The following is a 22,164-nucleotide window of genomic DNA, read 5'->3' on the forward strand; positions in this document are numbered from 1 at the left end:
TGGTCCTGCCGGCCCATCACAGACGATTTAATGATAATTACACCTCAGGGCGGGTCGCGCGGCAGCGGATTGTCAGACTTGGTAGCTTCAATTAAAAAATAGAAACTCTTGGGAGGCTCCTGCGTGCTGAGAGGCCAGTGCCACAGGGCGCCCCGGGCGCCAGCTCCTCACACATACTGTTGCTTGTTCTTGGGGGCTGCCTTGCTGGCCAGGTCCTTGGCCTTCTCCGTGGCCGCTAGGGCTGTCTCCTTGGCCTTCTCCGTGGCTTCCTTCGCCGTCTCCACCAAGGTCTTGGAGGGAGCTTCCCCTGCAAGGAGCAAGCGTAAGCCAGCTGTGAGCCCGGCAGCTCTCCCCTCAGCCAGGCTCTCGGGAGGCCTGCGGCCCTGCCTGTGTCTTCGCTTGCGGTACAGGCTGACAGCCTCCCGGGGCAGGGGACAGCGTTCTTTGTGGCCTGGGGCTTTGCAGCAGGGAGGAAACCCAGGGGCATGGACCAGGGGCACCCCCTGACCCACATCCTCAGTGAGCACCCCCCCGACCCACATCCTGAGCACCCTCCCCACGATTTGCTGCAAGCCAGCCCTCCAACTGTGGGGAGCCGCTGGGGCCTCCACTCCCTGCCCTGCTGTGGTGCCAGCCTGGGCCTGGTATTTCTGTTCACACGCTGGCAGGGGCAGGAGGAGCGAGGGAGAGCCAAGCAGGCCCATGTCTGTAAGACCTGCCCACTCACTCCACAGGGCAGGAGGTGCTGCCGCAGGCCCCAACGGCCACAGCTGGCTCTGAGCGAGGCCAAAGGCCCTTGGTGCCAACTTTCAAGGGGAGGGCAGCCCCGTCCCGCCCCCGCTAGATCAGCCCCAGCCAGCCCCATCCCGCCCCCGCTAGATCAGCCCCCGCCAGCCCCGTCCCGCCCCCGCTAGATCAGCCCCCGCCAGCCCCGTCCCGCCCCCGCTAGATCAGCCCCCGCCAGCCCCGTCCCGCCCCCGCTAGATCAGCCCCCGCCAGCCCCGTCCCGCCCCCGCTAGATCAGCCCCCGCCAGCCCCGTCCCGCCCCCGCTAGATCAGCCCCCGCCAGCCCCGTCCCGCCCCCGCTAGATCAGCCCCCGCCAGCCCCGTCCCGCCCCCGCTAGATCAGCCCCCGCCAGCCCCGTCCCGCCCCCGCCAGCGCAGCCCCCACCAGCCCCGCCCCGCCCCTGCTAGATCAGCCCCCACCAGCGCAGCCCCCGCCAGCCCCGTCCCGCCCCCGCCAGCGCAGCCCCCGCCAGCCCCAGCACTCACCTTGCATTTTCGCAAGCACGTATTCAAAGCCCTTGGTGCTCTTGGCCACGTTGCTCTTGAACCTGGCCAGGCCAAACTCCTAGAAGAAGAGAGCCCGGCGTTGCAAGCCTCCACAGCTGGGATCCGCCGCAGCGCCCTCCCTCCACAGGGCTGCACGCTGAGCACCCGATGCAACCAGCCTCTCCTGGCCCCCGGACCAGTGCTCCGTGCCAGGGGACGCGGCGAGCGCGGCAGCCACTCACCTGGACGGCTCGGGAGACGCCGAACAGGCTGGAGGAGACCCACACTTCCCGCCTGACTTCAGTCCAGCCGCTGTTCTCTGGGTTCATGGAATAGACACAGCGCTCCTCCACCACCTGCAGGAGACAGCCCCGTCAGCCAGCGCCGTGCCCACGGCCCCCGGCGCCGGCCTGGCCACTCACCATAAGGCGCGCGTGGTTGATGTTCCGGGTGTACGTGGTCATGGTGCGGGCCTGCGGGTCCACGATGGAGTCTTCCAGGACGTACACCAAGCGGGCGGCGTTGGCCGGGAAGAAGCGCTCCGCCCACCGGGGCATCCTGTTGGTCTTGGTGAGGAGCCGCCTGGAGAGCAGCTTGTGGTCTGCGGTCACCTCCCGCTGGACAAGGTCTTCTGTCAGGACATGCTTGCTGGGGAGAGGCGGGGGAGGGCGCACTTCAGGCTGGGCCTCGGCTCCAACAGCCCCACACAGGCAGGGCCTCTGCTGGGACCTGGAGAGCCCCGGTGCTGCAGGGAGAGTGGGCCGCCTGCAGGAGGCGCTCGCCCTGCAGCCCCAAAGCAGCTCGACACGGAACCATGCCAGGGACACCCCAGGCTGCGCTGCTGGAGGCGCAGTGACCCTGGATATTGGGGGTTTGTTTCACAGAAATCCCAGGGCAGCCAGGCCGTGTCAGCATCCCCAGTGCCCCCCACAGGCCGTCCCCTCCCATAGAGGGGAGCAGGTGGGTGGCTCTCAGCAATGGCTGGCCCACCCTGCGTTCAGCTCCAGGCCAGGCCGGGTGGGGGCTGGGGAGTGGGGCAGGGCCGGCTGGGTGGGGTGTGCACAACCCCTACCCCTGGCACTCCAGCGTGGAGCACCGAAGTGAGCCCTGGAGCGGCCGGCCCGGGCTCTACGCACACACTGACTAGCTTGGCCAGCTGCAGTCCCTTCCTGGCCCTGAGCTCTGTGACACCGCTGGGCCGCTAGCCAGCACTACTGCGCCCGGCAGCAGCTGGCGTGGGCAGGGCAGCAGCCGGGTGCCAGGGTAACGCTGTAGGGCACGCTGGGACGCAAGCCGGCGACCTGTCCTCACCCCTCACCAGGGGACGATCGCGCATCTGGCCAGCCAGGCCTGTGAGCTAGAGGGCACCGAGGCAGGACGCAGTGCGGGCTGGGTGGGCTCTCAGCAGGCCACACGGACGTGGACTGCCTCAGTCTCCACGGGCAGAGGCATGGCTGCCTGGAGCCCCGGCGAGGCAGAGACCAGGCCACCCCTGCAAAGAGGCAGGGCAGCAGCTGGCCAGGAGCGCTGGGCTGGCCCTGGGGTTTCTCAAAGCTCTCGAGTCACACGTGGGACAAGGGGATGAGGGTCGTCCCAGCCCCCTCTGCCAAGGCTGGCTCCACCAGGACACGGACCTCGCCCCCGGCCACAAGCCGCCAACAAAGCTGGGGAAGCAAAGACCCTGTGGGACCCCACTGGTCCTGGCTTCCACCAGGGCCCACAACGGCCCCCTGCAATCGCTCCTGGGCATGGAGACCCCCAGCCTGCTCCAGAGGAGCTTAGAGGGCCTGGGGGGAGGGTCGGGGGGGGGGTCCCACACACCAGTAGGGATTGGTGTATGGGGGATCCCAGGGGGAGGATCCAGAGGAGTGGGGGGTTCCCGTGCACCTATAGGGGTTGGGGTAGCAGACGGAGTCCATGGGGGGGGAGGCCCGGAGGGGAGGTCCGAGGGGGGTCCTGCGCACCTGTAGGGGTTGGGGTCCAAAGGGGAGTCCTGGGGAGGGGGGAGCGTGCATCTGTAGGGACTGGGATCTGTAGGGGGGATCCTGAGCACCTGTAGGGATTTGGGTCTGGAGGGGGGGTCCCGCACCCGTAGGGGTTGGGCCGGGGGGGCCCGAGGGGGGGTTGGGTCGGGGGGGCCCGAGGAGGGGTTGGGCCGGGGGGGCCCGGGGGGGGGGGGGGCCCGAGGGGCGGTTGGGCCGGGGGGGTCCGGGGGGGCCGCACCTGTAGGGGTTGGGCCGGGGGGGCCCGAGGGGGGGGGCCGGGGGGGGGGGGGGGGGGGGTTGGGCCGGGGGGGCCCGAGGGGGGGGTTGGGGGGGGGGCCGGGGGGGGGGGGGGCACGGGGGGGCCGGGCCGGGGGGGGGGGGGCCGGGGGGGGGGGGCCGGGGGGGGGGGGGGGCCGGGGGGGGGGGCCCGGGGGGGGGGGTCCGGGGGGGGGGGGGGTCGGGCCGGGGGGGCCGCACCTGTAGGGGTTCGGGTAGCGCTGCCAGAAGGCGGCGAACACCTGGTCCCAGGGCCCCCGGAGCAGGCCCAGGCTCGCGCTCTGCTTCCCCATGGCCGCCCGCCTCCGGGGCTGCGCCGCCGCCATGCGGCTGGGGGACGCGGCGCCACTTCCGGGTCGGGCCCTCGCTTCCGCCTGGACGCGCACGCACTTCCGGCCCTGCGTCTGGCGCACTTCCGGTCTGGAGCTCCGCCCCGCCCCGCCCCCCGCTCAGCGCCATGCGCGGGCCGCGGGTGGACGCCAAGGTGGTGCTGCTGGGCCAGGAGAGCGCGGGCAAGAGCAGCCTGGTGGAGCGCTCGGTGCACGGCCGCTTCCGCGCGGGGCCCTGCCACAACGTGAGCGCGGGCCCCCCCTCCGGCCCGCGGGCCGCCTCCCCCCCCCGCCTCCGGCCCGCGGGCCGCCCTCCCCCCCCGCCGCCTCCGGCCCGCGGGCCGCCCTCCCCCCCCCCGCCGCCTCCGGCCCGCGGGCCGCCCTCCCCCCCCCCGCCTCCGGCCCGCGGGCCGCCCTCCCCCCCCGCCTCCGGCCCGCGGGCCGCCCTCCCCACCCCCGCCTCCGGCCCGCGGGCCGCCCTCCCCCCCTCGCCGCCTCCGGCCCGCGGGCCGCCCTCCCCACCCCCGCCTCCGGCCCGCGGGCCGCCCCCCCCCGCCTCCGGCCCGCGGGCCGCCCTCCCCCCCCCCCCCGCCTCCGGCCCGCGGGCCGCCCTCCCCCCCCGCCGCCTCCGGCCCGCGGGCCGCCCTCCCCCCCCGCCGCCTCCGGCCCGCGGGCCGCCCTCCCCCCCCCCCGCCTCCGGCCCGCGGGCCGCCCTCCCCCCCCCGCCTCCGGCCCGCGGGCCGCCCTCCCCCACCCCCGCCTCCGGCCCGCGGGCCGCCTCCCCCCCCCGCCCCCCGCCTCCGGCCCGCGGGCCGCCCCCCGCCGGGCCCCCCCCCCCGCCCCCCGCCTCCGGCCCGCGGGCCGCCCTCCCCCCACCCCCGCCTCCGGCCCGCGGGCCGCCCCTCCCCCCCGCCGCCTCCGGCCCGCGGGCCGCCCTCCCCCCCCGCCGCCTCCGGCCCGCGGGCCGCCCTCCCCCCCCGCCGCCTCCGGCCCGCGGGCCGCCCTCCCCCCCCCCCCCCGCCTCCGGCCCGCGGGCCCCCCCGGCCCAACCACCCCACGGCGCGAGTGCCCGGCCCGCAGGTCGGGGCTCGGGGGGACTCGAGCTGACCCCGGAGCCTCTGCCAGCAGGCGCCAGTGGGGGCTCCCTGGCTCCCGGTCTGGGCATTGGGCGGGGGGCCGGGGAGTCTGAGCAAACGGCCGCTTCCCTCCTGCCTGTTCTGTTGCAGACGATCGGGGCCGCGTTCGTGGCCAAAGCGCTGTCGGCCGGGGGCCAGACCGTGACCTTGGGGATCTGGGTGAGTCGGGACGAGCGTGGCCTGTGGGATCTGGTGGCTCCAGGCGCTTGGAGCCTGCGGAGTTTTCCCACGGGGGGGGGGTCCACGGGCCAGTCCCCTCCCCGGCAGCCAGGGGCTCTGCGTTCAGCGGCTGGCAGGAGGCTCCCCTGCTCTCCTGATGCTGGCGGAGCTGCTGTGGCTTCTCTCCCAGGGCCTGGGAAGAGACGTCCATCCCTGTTCTCCCCAGGACACGGCTGGCTCGGAGCGGTACGAGGCCATGAGTCGGATGTACTACCGCGGGGCTAGAGCGGCCATCGTCTGTTACGGTAAGGGCTTTGCCCAGGCGCCCGGCTCTCCCCGCAGCCGTGCTGTTCGCAGCAAGGTGCCCCGTGGTCCCTGCCCCGGAGTGTGCTCTGACCACGGCTGCCGCTCACACGTCCGGCCTCGCACGGAGGCACCGCACCCCAGCCCTTCTGAGCAGGCCCCTGCGGATGCTGCTAGCTTGCCTGTCTCCTGGAAGGGGCGTATACAAGGATGGCGCCTGCCTCTAGTGCTCTTAGCTGAGCTCAGCTGGGCGTGTTGGCTGGGATGGGGCGGGCCAGTGGAGAACGCATTGGCCAGGGCAGCGCCTGACTTCTCCCATCTCCCAGATCTCACCGACAGCAGCAGCTTCCGGAGAGCCCAGTTCTGGGTGAACGAGCTGCAGACATTTGAGGAGGTGAGTCGGGACTGCGGCTGGGGAGCTGCAGCGAGGAGGGAATTCATTCACACCATGCTCTGGAGCCCTTGTGGGGACCAGTGGCAGGAGGGATTTGCCTTCCTGTGCGGCGCTGCGTCTATAGGTGGCCAGGCAGGCCCTGACACGCTCAGCCCAGCATGTGGCAGCCAACTCCGTCTCTCCCCCCCTCCCCCCTCCCATAAGGCTTGGGGCTTCCCTGGTCCTGCTCGGGGCAGGTGTCTCCCCCCTGGGTTGGGCTGTGGGCTTGCTGGCTCCCGTGTGGCACTGCAGGCTGGCCCGTGGCTGCGGGAGGGGACCGGTCTGTGGCTGTGCGGTGCCGCAGGCTGGCCCGTGGCTGCGGGAGGGGACCGGTCTGTGGCTGTGCGGTGCCGCAGGCTGGCCCGTGGCTGCGGGAGGGGACCGGTCTGTGGCTGTGCGGTGCCGCAGGCTGGCCCGTGGGAAGCGTGTCTGAGACGGTTCTCTGCTTGCCCCAGAACTGCCGCATCTATCTGTGTGGCACCAAGAGTGACCTGCTGGAAGAGGACAGGAGGAAGCGGGGCGTTGACTTCCACGACGTGCAGGACTACGCCGAAGGTACGTCTGGGCCTGCAGCGCAGCCTCAGGGCTGGGAGGGAGCCGGGGCCCTGGCGGGGGAAGGGGGCAGAGAGGCGGCACTGGGCATGCTGCAGCAGAAGCTGCGGAGCCAGTGCCCTGCCGGATCCTGTTGGCAGGAGCAGGCCTGTGGGCCATGGTGCTGGCCTGTCACACCAAGCCAGCTGGGGGAGGAGGAGGGGGCTGGGGCAGTTTGGCTCCCGGGAGCGCCTGGCGCTAGCGGCACAGGCACTGACCCCCTCGTGTTTTCAGACATTAAAGCCGAGCTCTTTGAAACCTCCAGCAAGACAGGCCGGAGCGTGGGTGAGTGCCGGGTGGGCCCCAGGAGGGCGGCAGTAGGCAGATGCGGGGGGAAGGTGGCCCGCAGGTTCAGGGCTCGCTGCCTCTTCCTAGCCAGGCCTGCCCTGGGCCCCTGGCATGCTCAGGAGGGGGGAACAGGGCCCCTGTCTGGCTGGAGCGGGCAGGGCTGTGTGCCAAGGGGCGGGTCACACCCGGGCTGTATTCTGCCCCACTGCCCTGGAGCAGGCAGGCGATGGGCTTGTCAGGGGCGGGCCCCGCGGGGAGTGTGGGGCGCCAGTGGAGCAGGGCTGTGTGCCGGGGGTGGGTCACACCCGGGCTGTATTCTGCCCCACTGCGCCAGAGCAGGCAGGCGATGGGTTTGTCAGGGGCGGGCCCCGCGGGGAGTGTGGGGCGCCAGTGGAGCAGGGCTGTGTGCTGGGGGCGGGTCATACCTGGGCTGTATTCTGCCCCACTGCCCTGGAGCAGGCAGGCGATGGGTTTGTCAGGGGCGGGCCCCGTGGGGAGTGTGGGGCGCCAGTGGAGCAGGGCTGTGTGCTGGGGGCGGGTCATACCTGGGCTGTATTCTGCCCCACTGCCCTGGAGCAGGCAGGCGATGGGTTTGTCAAGTGCCGCTCCCTGCAGGGGCGGGCCCCGTGGGGAGTGTGGGGCGCCAGTGGAGCAGGGCTGCTGTTGACTCTCCCCTGCCTGCCTGCCCCAGACGAGCTGTTTCAGAAGGTGGCTGAGGATTACGTCCAGCTCGCTGCCTTCCAGCTGATGACAGGTGAGTGGCTGGGCAGTGCAAATGCTCCATTGCACCTGGCATGGTGCCCGTGCGGCACTCCCCCCGCCCGCAAGGGGGGTGTTCTGAGTGCCTGCTGTTGCCCCACAGCCCCCAGGGAAGGGTCTGGTCTCAAAGCTGCACCCGCCCCAGCCCCTTCGTTCTCCAAGGCCAGGCTGGTGGGGAGCTGCTGCCACCTTCCCCAGCAGGGCCCCTCCCCTGGCTCCTCCACCTGGCAGCAGGGACGGAGGCTCCCCCAACCCCAGGGCAAACCTGGCTGAGCTGCTGCATGGGCACTGGATGCCCTGCAGGCTGGTACCACCAGGGCAGAGGGCAAGTGCCGCATTTGGCAGGGCTGTCCTGTTGCCCTCTGCAGAGGCTGCTGCTGTGTTTTCTGGCCAGGGGGTCTTGTTCCTCGGCCCAGGGAGGGGGCTGCAGGGCCCGGCTGTGGGGCCCTGGATCAGCAGGGATTGTTCGTTCAGCTCAGGGCTCCCTGACTCGAGGGGCTGATGGGAGAAGTGAAAGCCAAGAACCGCTCCCCTGTGTGTCCACCCAAGGCTGGGTGCACCCTGGCAGCTGCCTTCCCCTCGCTGGCTCTGGGGCTGTCCCAGGACAAGGAGAGGCTGCACCCCGGCAGCGGCCTTCCCCTCGCTGGCTCTGGGGCTGTCCCAGGGCTAGGAGAGGCTGCACCCCCCTTACCTCGCTCTCCTTTCAGAGGATGAAGCCATAGACCTGAGCCGGAAGAGCAGCCCCTACTTGTACGGCTGCTGCCACCGCTGAGGTGCCGCCTGCTCTTCCGACTGCCCCTCGGCTGCTGCCACACGGAGCACGGACCCCTGCATGGCTCTCCCTCCGCCGCGTGACTGACGCACCCCAGGTGCCTCTGGCCTCTAGGGCTGGGCCTTGGAAAGCTGCTTTCCCCAGCCAGCTGGAGCTGGGGCCGTCTGCTCCATGGCTGCGGTGCCTGATTCATGGCAGGCTCGTTCAGTGGCTTCTGTTAAGTTATACAAATGTAAATAAAGTGCATTGTGGTCCCTGAGGCCAGGGCGAGTGGTCCTGTGTCCTGGCCCGGGGGGGCGGGTGAAAGCTCTGCCCCTCCTGCAGCAGGAGGCTCCTGTGGCCCTGCTTTTCGCCCCCAGCAATGGCACTAAGGCCTGCAGGACTCATGCGCTCTCGGCCCCGCCGGGCTGTTGCACACGGCAGCCCAGGGCTGGCGGGAGCTACTTCCCTGCCCCTGGTGCCCAGGGAAAGCGTCTGGCAAGTGTTCAGAGGCTGCGACAAAACGCACAGGAGGCCACAGTCAAGTTAAACTTTACTTTACAGTAATTGGTTCTTCTCTATACAAAGAATTACAGTACAGCCGGGGCCTGGGTACCCCTCGTCATTAGCATACGTTTCACATACACAGCCAGCAGCCTGGGGGCCCCAGTGAAATGGCCCAATGGTCGGAGACGCCCCGGCTCCCCTTCCCGTAGCGCTGCTCTGGCACCATCCCCAGTGCCTCCAGCGTAGGGGCCCTGCCCACTGTCCAGCTCAGCAGCCCTCGGTCCCTCCCGCCAGGAACACCCCTGTGCATATTCTTGTAGCTCCTCGGCGCGAGCCACATGCCCGGGCCGGAGTCCAGGCGAAGCCCAGGGTGCTGGCTGCGGGGGCAGGGGCTTTGCTTTTTAAAAAGTGGCCCCGTGTTTAAAGCAGCTTCATACAAGCCCAGCTGAGCGCCCCTGTTTCATGTGCTGCTCAGATGTGAACTTAGCGGGGGGCGGAGGAGCCCCTGGCTGCAGCACTGTGGCCATGCCAAGCCTAGCGCCAGGGTCGTGAGAGCAATGGGGGACCCCCGGCCTGCCCTGCTGACAGCAACCATGCTCCTGTTGCCCTGCTCAGCATAGGCTGGGCTGGGGAGGGCCAGGCCCCAGGCCACCCTGGACCATTGCAGCACAGCGCCCTAGGGCTGGATTTTCTCTCAGGTGCCTGCCCATGGGCACACGGCCCTGACCGCCAAGGCTCAAACAACCGAGCCGTGAAGCCAGCCGGTGCCCGTGGGATGCAGGGGAAGAGCCCTGCACCAAGCTGACTGCAATAGCACCACAGCAGCCCCCAGCCTCAGCCCAGGCCTGTGAGGGACGAGGGGCCCTAGCACCATCACGTCGCCATTTCTCCGAGGTAGATTGAGCACAGCCAGGCCCCCCACCCCCACTTCTCCAGCCCCAGGGGGTGGGCTGTCAGTGCAGGGAGCACAGAGCTCACTGGGGGCTGAGCCTGGGGGACAGCTGCTGGCAAGACCGCGTCCGGATTCAGCACCAGCACAGGAAAGGAGGTCACTAAGGCCCCGGCTACCTCTAGCTGTGGGTGGGCACCTGAGCCTGGCCTTGGAGGGATGGGCTGAGGCAACACCTGCGCCCAGGAGCCAGGTCAGTGGGGCCTGGTGTCACCTTAGGCACAGGCCAAGGGCCCCCCCCCAAATCCCAAGAGCATCCAAAGCGGGGGAGGGGGCTGCTGTGCCCACCAAGCTGAAAGCACCTGCAGGGTGAAGAACGTCCCTGCTTTCTCTGAGGCGCTGGGCACGGCTCAGCCCCATGCCCACCGCTCAGCAGGAGGGGGCTCGGCCAGCCGCCGGAAATCCACGGGAGGGTCGTGGACAGAGCCCACTTCTCTGCATGGAGCCAAAGAGCCGTGGGGAAGGGTCTTCTGCCCTCTCCCACGGGCGCAAGGGAGCTCAGCAGCTCACGGGGCAGCGCTGGGGACGGGGGAGGGGGCTCACAAGACTGTTTCTGGAGTTAACAGACCAAGGCAGGGCCCTGCATCGCATGGGCACATTGGCTCCCACGGGAGGGGTGAGAGCTGTAACTAAACCCTGACGGAGGGAGGCAGGAGCAGCAGCAGAGCCCTCTGCCAGCAAGCCGGGGCCCATCGCATGGAGCATCAGGCCACTTCCTGGCGGGGCTCCCTGAACCCCCCAAGAACCCGGCCACCAGGGCTGTCTGCACGCAAACCGATCTTGCACAACGCCGTTATTCCTGAACCCAGTCGGCGAGGGGGCCGTGTGGACACTCCTAGCACAAGAGCCTCTTCTGCAAAAATGGCGGCTCATTAGCTATGCAAATGAGGGTGTTGAGCAGCTCCCACCCTGGGGACTCCACAGCGCGAGTGAGGCATTTCACTGATGGGGCAGGGACGGGCTTGTGCAGCCAGCTGAGATGCTGCTGCTCCAGCAGGCAGAGGCTAGTGTTGCCCCACCAGAAGCCAGCTGGTGGGGGGCAGGCATGCCAGGATCCGGAGGGGAGAGCAATGCAGCAGTGGCTGCTGCCCTCTAGCTCTGGCACCTTCTTGGTGGCTCTTAGGGCTCCGGTTTAACAGCGGGGGCTGGGCAGTCCCCAGGTGACCCCTTGCCGCCTCACTCCAGCCGAGTGCCCAGACAGCTTCTGGGCCCCCCCAGGGCTCTCCCGCCCTCAGCCCCAGAGGCCACCATGCCTGTGGCTGTGAACTGAGGGGCGGGGAGCACACCTCCCTGGAAGAGGTTTGAGGATGGCTCCAGAAGCCCTTCTCCAAAGTTCCTCGTGCCTTTAATCCAGCGACAGGCAGACGGACCAGTCTGCAGCGTGGCTCTGCAAGTCCCCGCACTCCAGTCTGGTCTCAGGAGAAACAGGGAAGACCCCACAAGGCGATGTCATTGGTTCCTGGCTGCCCAGGAGGGCCCGGTTGCCCTGGTGCCAACTGTCAGCTGCTCCCCCTCCGCCAGAGCCATCCAAGCTGAGGGGCGGAGCCGCCAGTACCTTCTCCCGGTGTCAGCTCTGCTAGTGGTGCGACATGCAACTTGCGTCTCGCTGGCGCCAGATCCATCAGGGTCAGGCGCTCCCAACTCGCACAGAGGCAGGAACTCGAGCAGGCCTGCGAGGTCTGGCCCACTGCTCGGTGGAGGGATCTGTCGGTGCAGGGCCAGGTCTGGCTGTTCAGGGTGGTCCCGCCTGGGCACAGAATGCTGCTGTCCGTGCCATCTTTGAGGGCAGTGTCCAAGAGCTGGTATTTCCTGGTAGCACTAGTGCCAGCTTTGGCCGTGAGCACCTGGTCTGGGACGTGGCTTCTCCCTCAGCCCAAGGCTGGGGCCGGGGTGAGCATGCTCTGCTCTGACAGCAAATCTGTCACTTCTGAGGAGTGTCTCTTTCTCGACCGCGTCGTGTGCTGAGAGCGGCGAGTGCCTGCGGCGTCGGAGCTGCCGGGACGGCCGAGCCCCTGGGGGAGAGGGTGGTAGCAGATCTCACACTTGGATGGGACATGATTCCGGGAGACAGCAAGACTGGACGGCAGCAACACAGGGGGCTTGGGCATAAACGCCACGGCCGTTAGGGGAAGCAGGTGGGTGAGGCCTCCTGATCCCCACTACCCGACTTGAAAAGCTCTAGCTACCGAGCGGAGCGTGAGCAACCGGGGCCGAGGCAAGGCGCTCGAGGCAGGTGATCCGCAGCCCCGGGCAGAGCCGCAATGGAAGATGGCCGGGTCCGGCACGTGGAGGAGCTCGCCGAAGGCTGCGCTTCCGTCTCACGCCCGCAGCGCGGGGAAGGTGGGGACAGTCTCCGCCGTTTTGCAGCTTACTGGAGAGTTTCTCTGAACCTGCCACCAGGAAGCACGGCTCAGAAGCTGCCCCGGGCCTTGCAGCCGCGCAGGGCTCAGACCAGTGGGGGAGGGGCAGGTCCAACGCACTTGTCCTCACCAGTGTGGAAGAGTTCCTGCTTTCAGTGAAGCCAACTGCCCCGGCGCTGCTGCAGCCATTAGAGCCGTGGCTCTACGGCAACGGCCTGACCGAGCTGTCTGCCCCTTCCCTTGGCTTCCCGTGTGAGCACAGGTGTGGGGGTGCTGCGGTGTCTGCACGAGTCCCATTCTGAAAGGTGGCAATGGACCGAAGGGGCATGTTGCCAGCCCAGTGTGTGCTGGCGAGCTCTACGGCCGCCCCTCACGGTGATTCTTGTTTCCCCGGCAGGCAACAACCCTGGGGCAGGTACCACGTTACTTCTCCCAGAGGCCTCCTGGGCGGTGGGTGGGCCTCTCTCCGGGGTCATATCCAGAGGTAAGAGCACTCGGACTCAGCGCTGCCGTCACCATCACCAGCCACACAGCCACCAGCACAACCCTCCGTGCGGCACGGCTGGGGCGGGCACACTCCAAGCAGCAGTAGCCTGCACGGCCCTTTCCGCCAGACACAGCAGCGTCCTCATTTCCTCCCCTTCTCGGCGCTGAGCTCTGGCCACAGCCCTGCCATGTGCAGAGGTGGCTGGACACACGGGACCACAGAAGAGAAGCATGGTGTACGCTCGGCTGTGGGCTTGGGGCGTGGCCCAGCGACTTGACCATTCAAACAGGCGCTGCGAAAGCACGGAGTGCACGACTCACCTGGCAGGGCGACCCTTCAGACCTGTACGCGAGGACGGCTCCACTTGCAAAGATGTGAAAGAGCCAGCACCAAAGAGATTCACAGTTTATTTTCATGAAACAAGTAACTAGTCAATAGAACACACGACATCGCAAAACCAGGGAGGACAGAGCAGTGTGGCTGCTGGCAGGGCGGCGGGCACACAGGACATCCTACGCACACGACAGTCCCGCTCGCGGGAAGGGCTGCCACCGCGAGGCAGCGAGCGGCTCGCGGGAAATACTGAGCACACTGAACCTCGGCACCTCTTTTTGTCATTGTGTTTTTATTTTTAAAAGTTAATAAAATGCCCTTAGTTTCTCATCTCATCTCTGAGGAGACGGCCTGATTCCCTTAGTGCAGGAGTCCCACAAAACAGCTGCTTGCACCTCCCCCAGCCTGGCAGATCAGGAAAGGCCCTGCAGGCCGACCCAGGAAACCAGCCCTGACCACTCCGATTCTATATGCTTGTCCCAGTCCGGCACTGCGCAAGGGGGGACACACCTGGGGCTGGGCCCTCTTGGGAGCTGACTTTGGAAAGGAGAATAGATCGGGGTTTGCTCCCCCGACTCAGGAACCCACTAAGCTAATTATTGCCCTCTCCTGGAGCAGCGGGACGGGGCAAGTCTGGAACTAGGGCTCCCCCTGGGGAGAGAAAGCGACATGCGGGGGCCGAAGCTGGGGGCGGGGGGACACGGACGGACTGCCTGGCCGCGGTGCCGTCCCAGGGCAGGGGTTCGCAGGAACAGGCTCAAGCAGTCCCGCCCCCCCGTGGTAGTTCTACCTGCTCAGGGCCAAGCAGTCTCTGCCTCATCTCCTTGGCACGCTCCCGGCACGAGCAGGAACGGGGGGGGCAGGCGCTCGAGCCCCGTGTTCGTGAGACCACACGGGCCACCTAGGCCACGCCCGCCAGGTCTGCTTGGGGGAGGTGGTTAACGAGCCCGTTCTGGATACAGCTGCCTGTGCCGAGGGCAGGGGCAGAGACCCCTTCCTGGGAGCCCCTGAGGTCGAGCAGGAACCCTGTCCCAGGCAGAGCGTGGCATCCAGCAGGACCTTGCTCAGGCTCCACCTGCCACAGCTGCCTTCCGGGCTCCCAGCACTGCACCTGCGGTGGCAAGTCTGCCTCTCCCGCTTACAGACTGAGGCCCCGAGCAAGCATCCAAGCAAAGAGCGTCTCCAGAGACGCCCCCCTCCCGGCACAGCGTGGAATATCGCCGAGCCACAGGTGCAGCGTGGCGGGCCTGGCACCTCCACTAACGCCAAGGGAGCCCGCCGCTTTACAGCCTCCCGTTTCTGGAGAGCCCGGCCCCCGGCAACGCCGGCCAGGGGACCCGAGCATCACGAGTGCAAAGCCCTTCCCTTCTGCAGCGTGTCCAGTGACTGTGCCACGGCCCGGCCCGGCGCAGTGCACACTCTGCTGCCACAGAGCGGTCAGGTGCAACGGGACCAGGGTTGTGCGGAGCGGACTCTTTATTCCAACACTACCCTCTGCAGGAGGACGAGGAACAGGCTGCTCGCGCTGCCACTTTCGGGAAGCGCCCCTGCGTGCGTCGCGGGAGCAGCTGGGCCAAAGAAAACCCCCCCAAACTGACCGACTGCACCCTGCCTGCCTCGGCACTAGCCTCACTTCAGGCTCGATTCAGCCAGTCCCTGCCTGGGAGAGCCCTGGGTATGGACCAGCACTATGTTTTGCTCAGGCAAAGGGGCCTGCCCCAGGGGCATCTGTGCTTTTCCAGAGAGCCAAGAGGCCCGCTCCAGTGTCTGAATGTTCCTGGCAAGCCACGAAGCCTGCTCGGAGGGCGCGGGGGCTTCCCTGGCAGGCCGGGGGGGCTGTAACCTCGCTGCTGTCCAAGGGGCCTGCTCCGTGCGTGCTGAGCCCACTTCCCGCTCAGCCGGAGGAGCTGGCTCAGAGGGCGGGAATTTCTCGGTGGCATGCGGGGGCTGCTCTGCAGGGGCCAGCACTTTCCCAGCAGGCCAGTGCGTCAGCTCCCGCGTCTGCAGTTTCTCCGTGGGCCAAGGGGCCTGGCCCACGTGTGGCGCACCTTTCCCTGCAGGGCGAGCGGGCTGCTGCTCAGGGAAACACGTTCGCTCCTTCTGCTGCGGCTCCAGCGCTGCCACTGCGGCCCCCCTCGCTTTGGGCTGGGTGTTCTGATCCACCGGCCTCAGCGCTTGCCCAGACAGCAGTAGCCTCGGTGCTGCAGCCGCAGGAGGCCTGTCCAATGCCTGATGCTGCAGGCTGCCGGGGCCGGGCGCCTCCCCTGACAGCAGGGGCTGCGGGCCAGGAACAGGAGACTCACACAACAGCTCAGGCTGCGGGATCCGAGCAAGGGCAGGAGACTCATCCAACAGCCCAGGCCACCGAGGCGGAGCAGTGCTGGGAGACTCGTCCGAGGGCAGGGGAGGGTGCAGGCCCTTCGCTGGTGACTCACTGGAGAGCGGATGAGCAGCGGGAGACTCGTCCGAGGGCGGAGGCTGCTGGCCTGCAGCCGTGGCGAGAGGTTTCTCTGATTGCTGAACCCTTAGGGACACAACGGTGGGTTCATCATCTGGCTGGAGGTGCAGGGCCATGGCGGAGCAGGGCTTGTCCGAGGGCTGGAGGCGCAGGGCCACGGCGGAGCAGGGCTTGTCCGAGGGCTGGAGGCGCAGGGCCACGGCGGAGCAGGGCTTGTCCGAGGGCTGGAGGCGCAGGGCCACGGCGGAGCAGGGCTTGTCCGAGGGCTGCAGCCGCAGGGCCACGGCGGAGCAGGGCTTGTCCGAGGGCTGGAGGCGCAGGGCCACGGCGGAGCAGGGCTTGTCCGAGGGCTGGAGGCGCAGGGCCACAGCGGAGCAGGGCTTGTCCGAGGGCTGCAGGCGCAGGGCCACGGCGGAGCAGGGCTTGTCCGAGGGCTGCAGGCGCAGGGCCACGGCGGAGCAGGGCTTGTCCGAGGGCTGGAGGCGCAGGGCCACGGCGGAGCAGGGCTTGTCCGAGGGCTGCAGCCGCAGGGCCACGGCGGAGCGGGGCTTGTCCGAGGGCTGCAGCCGCAGGGCCACAGCGGAGCAGGGCTTGTCCGAGGGCTGCAGCCGCAGGGCCACGGCCAGAGGCAGCCTGTCGGAAGGCGGCAGTCTGAGGCCCACGACTGCAGGCTGGTGGTCTGAGGGCTGAGTGTTTTGACAGCTGGCGGGCGGTACCGTGGGAGGCACATACTCACGGATTTCCCCCGGCTCTAAAGGGTTGGGTCCGCAGGGATCGTGATCCGTGCAGGATAAGCGGCCATCCAGCTTGGAGATGAAGAGCATGCCCTCCCGGTGCTGCTTGCAGAAGGAGCTGGGACACATCTCGCAGAAGGAAGCTGCTTCTTTGCCACACACATCACACTGGTGCCAAGGGCACTCCCACTTGCCTGCAGCACACAGGGGAGAGAAGGCAGCTTAGGGGGGCAGCGGGATAGCTCCGGGGGGAGCTAGGGCCAGGGCAGCGGAGACCTGCTGCCCAACTGCCAGCCATGCTCTGTGCCTCCTCCAGGGGCCGTGGAGCTGCAGCCATGACAGCAAGTCCAGATGGACCCCAGAGCCCCCCTCCCCCGCGCAAAGGTGAGGGAAGGTCCGGAGCCCCACCCCCCAGGGCTAAGATGTGACGTCTGGAGCCCCTTCCCCCCGGGGCGCCCAGTTCCAGCTAGGGTGGAGGGAATTCCCCCCCTTGGTGGGGAAAGGCGATTGGGACGAACACTGGAGGCAGGGGCCTGTTTCTCCGGGGTCTAAGGAGACTGGCTGGGACTCTCGCCCACTGCTAGGATCAGAGTCCCCTGGAGAAAAACGGTCACCTCAGGGCGCAGCAGACGGCCACAGGCTCCGTGGCTCTGAGCTGCCCCCGCCGCTCCACGGGCACAGCTCCTGCACCGAACCCCAGAGCAGGGCCTCGGGCAGATCACCGCGCCTGGGCGGCTGTGCCCCCGGGCAAGAACCAGGCTGACTCCCAGCCGGAGCACGGCTGATTTCAGGCACCTGCCACGGCTCCTTGTTAGGCCATTCTCCTCTCCGGAGCCGCTCCCGGCCCAGGGCCTGTGCCACTGTCGCTCAGCTTTCCCCTAATCGCCACGACCCCCCCGCCCCCGGCTTCCTCTGGCCCTCCTCTGCCCCCCGTCCTCCTTCCCCCCACAACGTGCTTCCTCCAGCCCATCATCCTTCCTCCGCGCCGCCCCCGCGCTTCCTCTGGCCCTTCATCCCTCCACCCCGTCATCCCTCCTCCGCTTCCTCCGGCCCATCGTCCCTCCACCCCCCGTCATCCTCCCCCCCGCTTCCTCCATCCCATCGTCCCTCCTCCGCAACAGCCCACCATCATCCCTCTGTGTAGGGGATGGGCATCCCGGCTCCCACTCGGCTGGTCTCCCAGGCCGGAGATCGCACCTGGCTCTTTTCAATTTCCCAGCGCCCTTTTTAAGGCGTGGCCCCCCGGGCCGGCTCCGCGCGGCTGTGTAGAGAGGCGGCCTGCGAGCTGCTGTGGTTAGCCCAGGCCAGGGGTGCGTGTGCTGCTGGCGCATGGACTGGGAACTCAGGTGGGGCTGCTTGGTCCCTAAGGGGCCGCGCGCTGTAGCGCCAGCCACGTGCCCTGTCGCACTGCCCCGGGGCTTCCCGAGCACGGCGAGCAGGGCTGGCTCGACACAGACTGCCCCAGGCCGCAGGTCGCAGGGGGCTAAGCACCAAAGCTCTGCCGAGGCCCAGGACCCCTGCAGTCCGCGAATAGTCTCCGGCACCGGTTCCTTGGCCAATTCTCAGCACAGCTCATCTGGGCTTCGCTGCCATTGCGAGAGGCCCCAGCGGGCCTGGAACAGGCTGGCTAACCTGGGGCTGCAGAGCCTGGAGCGAAGCCAGCCCGGCTAGCAGGCAGGCCCCGACCCCTGAGCAAGGGGGCCCCGAGTCAGAAGGCCAGTTGGAGCAGGAGAGTCGTCCCCAGGCTAATGAGCACCGGGAAGAGAGAGCCCAGAGAAGTGAAGAGGCAAGGCAGGAAGTGCCCAGGGAAAGGGGCAGAGCTGGCTGTGCAGACGGCTGAAGGCTGAACCTCAAAGACAGGCTGAGGAATGGAGCTGGAGAGGGTAGAAGAATCAGAGACGGGGCAAGTGGGACACCAGAAGGGCTGGCGAGAAGGCGGTGACCCCAGCAGAGGGCTGAGGTACCGGCAGAGACACTGCGCCACCACTGGCGGGGGGAACAAGCCCTGGGGCGCGGGGGCAGGGCCTGAGGGGATGCCTGGGAGGAGTGGATTTGCTGTCAGGTACAGAAGAACGGGGATACTGGGTCAGCCCAAAGGGCCATCCAGCCCAGGGTCCTGTCTGCCCAAAGTGGCCAGTGCCAGGTGCCCAGAGGGAGAGATCACAGCCGGTAATCCTCACGTGATGTCACCCACCTCCAGACAAGCAGAGGCCAGGAACACCATCCCTACCCATCCTCGCTAATAGCCATTGATGGACCTACCCTCCAGGAATCGATCTAGCTCGGTTTTGAACTCTGTTAAAGTTCTAGCCTTCATTGCATCCTCCGGCGAGGAGTTCCACAGGTTGACTGTGCGCTGAGTGAAGAAAAACTTCCTTTGGTTTGTTTTAAACCTGCTGCCTCTTCATTTTATTTGGTGACCCCTAGTTCTTATACTGTGGGAATAAGTAAATAACTTTTCCTTGTTCACTTTTTCCATGCCTCTCATGATTGTATAGACCTGTCATATCCCCCCTTAGTCTCCTCTTTTCTAAGCTGAAAAGTCCCAGTCTCTTTAATCTCTCTTCATACGGGACCTGTTCCAAACCCCTCAGCATTTCTGTTGCCCTTTTCTGAACCTTCTCCAATGCCAATAGATCTCTTTGGAGATGAGGTGACCACGTCTGTACCCAGTGTTCAAGCTGCGGGCGTCCCATGGTTTTACAGAGAGCCAATGAGATATTCTCTGTCTTATTCTCCATCCCTTTTTTAATGATTCCCAACATTGTTTGCTTTTCTGACTACGGCTGCTGCACACCGAGGGGATGTTTTCAGAGAACTCTCCACGATGACTCCAAGATCTCTCTCTCGAGTAGCTGTAGCCAAATTAGTCCCCATTCAGTGTGTGTCTAGCTGGGATTATGTTTTCCAATGTGCATTACTTTATCAACATTACATTTCACTTGCCATTTTACATAAGAACATAAGAACGGCCGTACTGGGTCAGACCAAAGGTCCATCTAGCCCAGTGTCCTGTCTGCCCACAGTGGCCAGCACCAGGTACCCCAGAGAGGGTGGACTGAAGACAATGATCAAGCGATTTGTCTCCTGCCATGTTGACTTTTGTCCAACAAATTATGTTCTTCTAGAGCCTCAGTCACTTAGTTGGGGGAGAGCTTTTTGAAGCTCTGCACAGTCTGCTTTGGTCTTAGCTACCCTGAGCAGTTTATTATTGTCTGCAAATGTTGCCACCTCCCTGTTTACCCCGTCTCCAGATCATATTCATCCAGGAGTTCCCTTTCTCAACCAATCTTGTACTCTCATCCAAGAGTGAAACCCAGCTTGTTTGCTACGACCTATTTCCACAGCACTCTGCTGGCTTGCGGTAAGGATATATCCATGGCCGTTACATCTCCAGCAGCTGACACCCGTAGCAGCTAGCCCCTCAATGCTGCAGCTCCCTTTTGGAATGTGGGCACCACACGCGTGCAGGTGGAACCTCGCTAGGCCTGACGGGTGCTGAACCCCAGGGCGGCACCAGCAGCACTGCCCCTGCTTGCTGGGCTCTGATCCAGCTAACAAATCCCCCGCACCAGAGAGGTTTAAGCCCGAACTCTTCCCGTTTACTGCCGGTTCCTCAGAATGCCAGGGCTTACTAAAAATGAGCACCAGTGGACCAGGGAGCGCCTCAGCCACATTTAGGACTCTTGGGTGCAAGTCCTACAGGCTGGCTGAGCATATCCCTGGCAGTTGTGGTCTCGCACTCCTCAGCCGTAATGGATGGGAAAATACTCTCTCACCCTCCTGTGAGACAAGCCATCAGCCTGCTTTTCCCAAACAGAGCAGGAGTATTTCTATGAACAGTGTTACCATCTGTGTCATGCAATTGGCCAACGCCACTGCTAGGGTTTACTTGGTTCCTGATATACCCCAAGAAGCCCCTCCTCCCTGGCCTTTGCCCTGCCAGCAATGGATTTTTCCATCTTTTGGTTAAGCTTCCTAGCCCTTTTCTAAACTTCCTAACTTCTAGGTATTCTATCGCCCTTCTTTGCCAGCTTGTCTCTTGGTGATTTCCAACATGATCTTTTCGCCACATTTCTTCCCTTTCTTGGCTGCGGCGTTGTGGCTTTTTGGCTATCTAATTACTTTCCAGTTTCATTTACATTCTTCTGCCTACATGTGTTTTTGCTTCCACTGCTCCCAATTTCCCCATGCTTTGGGAAATTAACTCTTTAGAAGCACCCAATGTCTTTTATTGGCTGGGACTGCTCTCTGTGTGCTCGTGTTGAACGTACGCTGGTCATGATCACTGGTCCCTAGGTAACCTCCAACTTCTACGCCAGTGATCAATTCATCTGTATTTCTTAAACTGGGGTCCACCATAGAGTTGCTTCCTGGGGGGTGCTATACCTCTGCTGCTGGAAAACCAAGTGTTCCCTCCCCTCGAGGCAGGGCTAGCCAGCTGCCTTCCCCAGAGTGGAGCCAGGCGCTACTGACCTGCCGGCCGTTTGGTTAGGTTGAGGCAGTCTGCGTGGTACACTTTTGGGCAGCCCGTCTTCTTACAGGAAACCAGCTGCCCTCCGTCTCCGCAGCTGAAGCACTCGTCCTCTCGCTCTTTCAGGACCTCTGCCTGCGGCCTGCGCTTCACCTGCTGCCGCCTCCGGAACTTCTTCGACTTCTCCTCTGTCAGGCTGGGGGGATTCTGCAAGCAAGAGTGCACAGATTGACACTGGGCTCTGCCCCTCCCCTCCGGCTGATCCAAGCAAGTGGCACAGGCCACGCGGATGCACCCTCCAGAACAAGGCAACGGGGCCACGGACGGAATCCCCCCAAAGCGCAGCGACAATTCCAGCTAAATGGCAGGGCCAGCCAGCCTCACCTTGCTCGGCCGCTATTTGTAATCGGAACTGAGCCCTGATCCCCGGGCTACTGAATCCCAGACCTCCGGCTGGGTTTTTACAAATTAAAGAATTAAAAGCAGATTTGCTTTAATGACCTGAAGGGACCAGAGCTAGGGACAGGGATCCCATGGCTGTTAGGACTGACTGACCAGGCACCATCTTTGCAAACCCCTCCCAGTACATCCCAGGAGCTAGGCTGAAGCGAGCGAGACGCGAGTGGTGCTTTCAGCCCCAGTGAGAGCAGTGGGAAAGCACCCCACCCTGCTTTGCACGGGATGCCACTGCTACTGAATCCGCTCGCGCAGCTGTTCCCAAACGTCTGCAAATCCAGCTTAACTGCAGTAAGAGGCTGTTGCCGCTGCCATATCGCACTGAGCGGGAAGATGAAGATGTTCACTGCATGGTATTTAGCAAGGGCAAAACTAACACACAGTGGGAACAAGACGGCTGCTTAGCAGGATTAAGAGACTCAGGCGAAGGCAGGTGTCAGACACTGGGCTGCCCGAGCAGTTTCCACTCAAAGCCTCTTCCTTCTCTAGCTGGTTTCCACCCTTGGGCTGCGCGGTGGGCCTGGAACAAAGCCGGTGAGTAACATAAGGATTTTCTGACACGCATTTTTTCCACCGCAGCAGGAACAACGTCCAACAGTCATGTCCACGGCCCTCTCGCCAGGCCCCGTCCTGCTCCCAGGAGCAGGCGTGTGCCGGAGCGAGGCAGGAATGCCACGCAGGAGCCGGGGAGCGAGGGAGGGGCTGCGTGGAACACGGGGATTCCAGCAGCAAGGGAAGAGCCTGCAAAACTGACCCTGGCTGGGGACTTCCTCCACAGACCTACAGGTCAGACCTAGCGCCATGGCTCCCGGCTGTGGAAACCCTGCGCCCTGTCCAATGTGTGCTGGGTGTCTGGGGACGCTCCCGGCCTGAGAAGGGAGGATCTGCCAGAACTTGCGCCCTGCATGAGGGAAGAGAGGCCCTGCGCTCTAATGGAGTCAGTACTGTCCCCCCAGAGACACGTGGCTCTTCGGCCCACAGCTCCCCGCCGCATTTTCAGGCACCAATGTCACTCCCCCACCAAAGGCAGTAAGCCATCGGGGCAGTGCAGCCACAGGGAACTCAGTCACCAGACATGGGGATCCTGTGCAGCCCCAGGTGGAGGAGGAGCAGTGTAAGGCCAC

The 22,164-nt window shown here is 65.7% G+C and overlaps 3 protein-coding genes across 10 annotated transcripts in view; 1 reads left to right on the forward strand and 2 right to left on the reverse strand.

The window, feature by feature from the left end:
- PRELID1 (PRELI domain containing 1) lies at nt 1–3,915 on the reverse strand. Its single transcript, XM_075918719.2, has 5 exons — nt 3,735–3,915; nt 1,695–1,920; nt 1,515–1,628; nt 1,273–1,351; nt 1–307 (listed from the first exon to the last, which is right to left on the reverse strand). The coding sequence occupies exons 1-5, from the start codon at nt 3,857–3,859 to the stop codon at nt 168–170; spliced, it is 684 nt and encodes a 227-aa protein (XP_075774834.1). The 5' UTR covers nt 3,860–3,915; the 3' UTR covers nt 1–167.
- A 31-nt stretch (nt 3,916–3,946) lies between these two features.
- Nucleotides 3,947–8,563, forward strand: RAB24 (RAB24, member RAS oncogene family). Of its 2 annotated transcripts, none has more exons than XM_075918721.2 (8): nt 3,947–4,107; nt 5,089–5,157; nt 5,384–5,462; nt 5,787–5,854; nt 6,349–6,448; nt 6,719–6,769; nt 7,388–7,526; nt 8,239–8,563. In XM_075918721.2, exons 1-7 carry the CDS (start codon nt 3,991–3,993, stop codon nt 7,486–7,488), a joined length of 585 nt encoding a protein of 194 aa, XP_075774836.2. In that variant the 5' UTR covers nt 3,947–3,990; the 3' UTR covers nt 7,489–7,526; nt 8,239–8,563. The 2 variants fall into 2 exon arrangements, with proteins under 2 accessions (XP_075774836.2, XP_075774835.1); XM_075918720.2 differs by having other exon boundaries at nt 7,464–7,526.
- A 260-nt stretch (nt 8,564–8,823) lies between these two features.
- NSD1 (nuclear receptor binding SET domain protein 1) overlaps nt 8,824–22,164 on the reverse strand; it is a 106,122-nt gene continuing 92,781 nt past the window's right edge. For all 7 annotated transcript variants that reach the window (XM_075918713.2, XM_075918718.2, XM_075918715.2 and 4 more), the window contains 2 exons: nt 20,587–20,791; nt 8,824–16,304 (listed from right to left, as the gene is read on the reverse strand). In XM_075918713.2, the coding sequence (XP_075774828.2) occupies nt 14,548–16,304; nt 20,587–20,791 (1,962 nt within the window). In that variant the 3' untranslated portion in view covers nt 8,824–14,547. The remainder of the gene's footprint in view (nt 16,305–20,586; nt 20,792–22,164) is intronic.

Source organism: Pelodiscus sinensis, chromosome 16, assembly GCF_052426305.1.
Source record: "Pelodiscus sinensis isolate ZL-2025 chromosome 16, ASM5242630v1, whole genome shotgun sequence".
Lineage (NCBI taxonomy): Eukaryota > Metazoa > Chordata > Testudines > Trionychidae > Pelodiscus > Pelodiscus sinensis.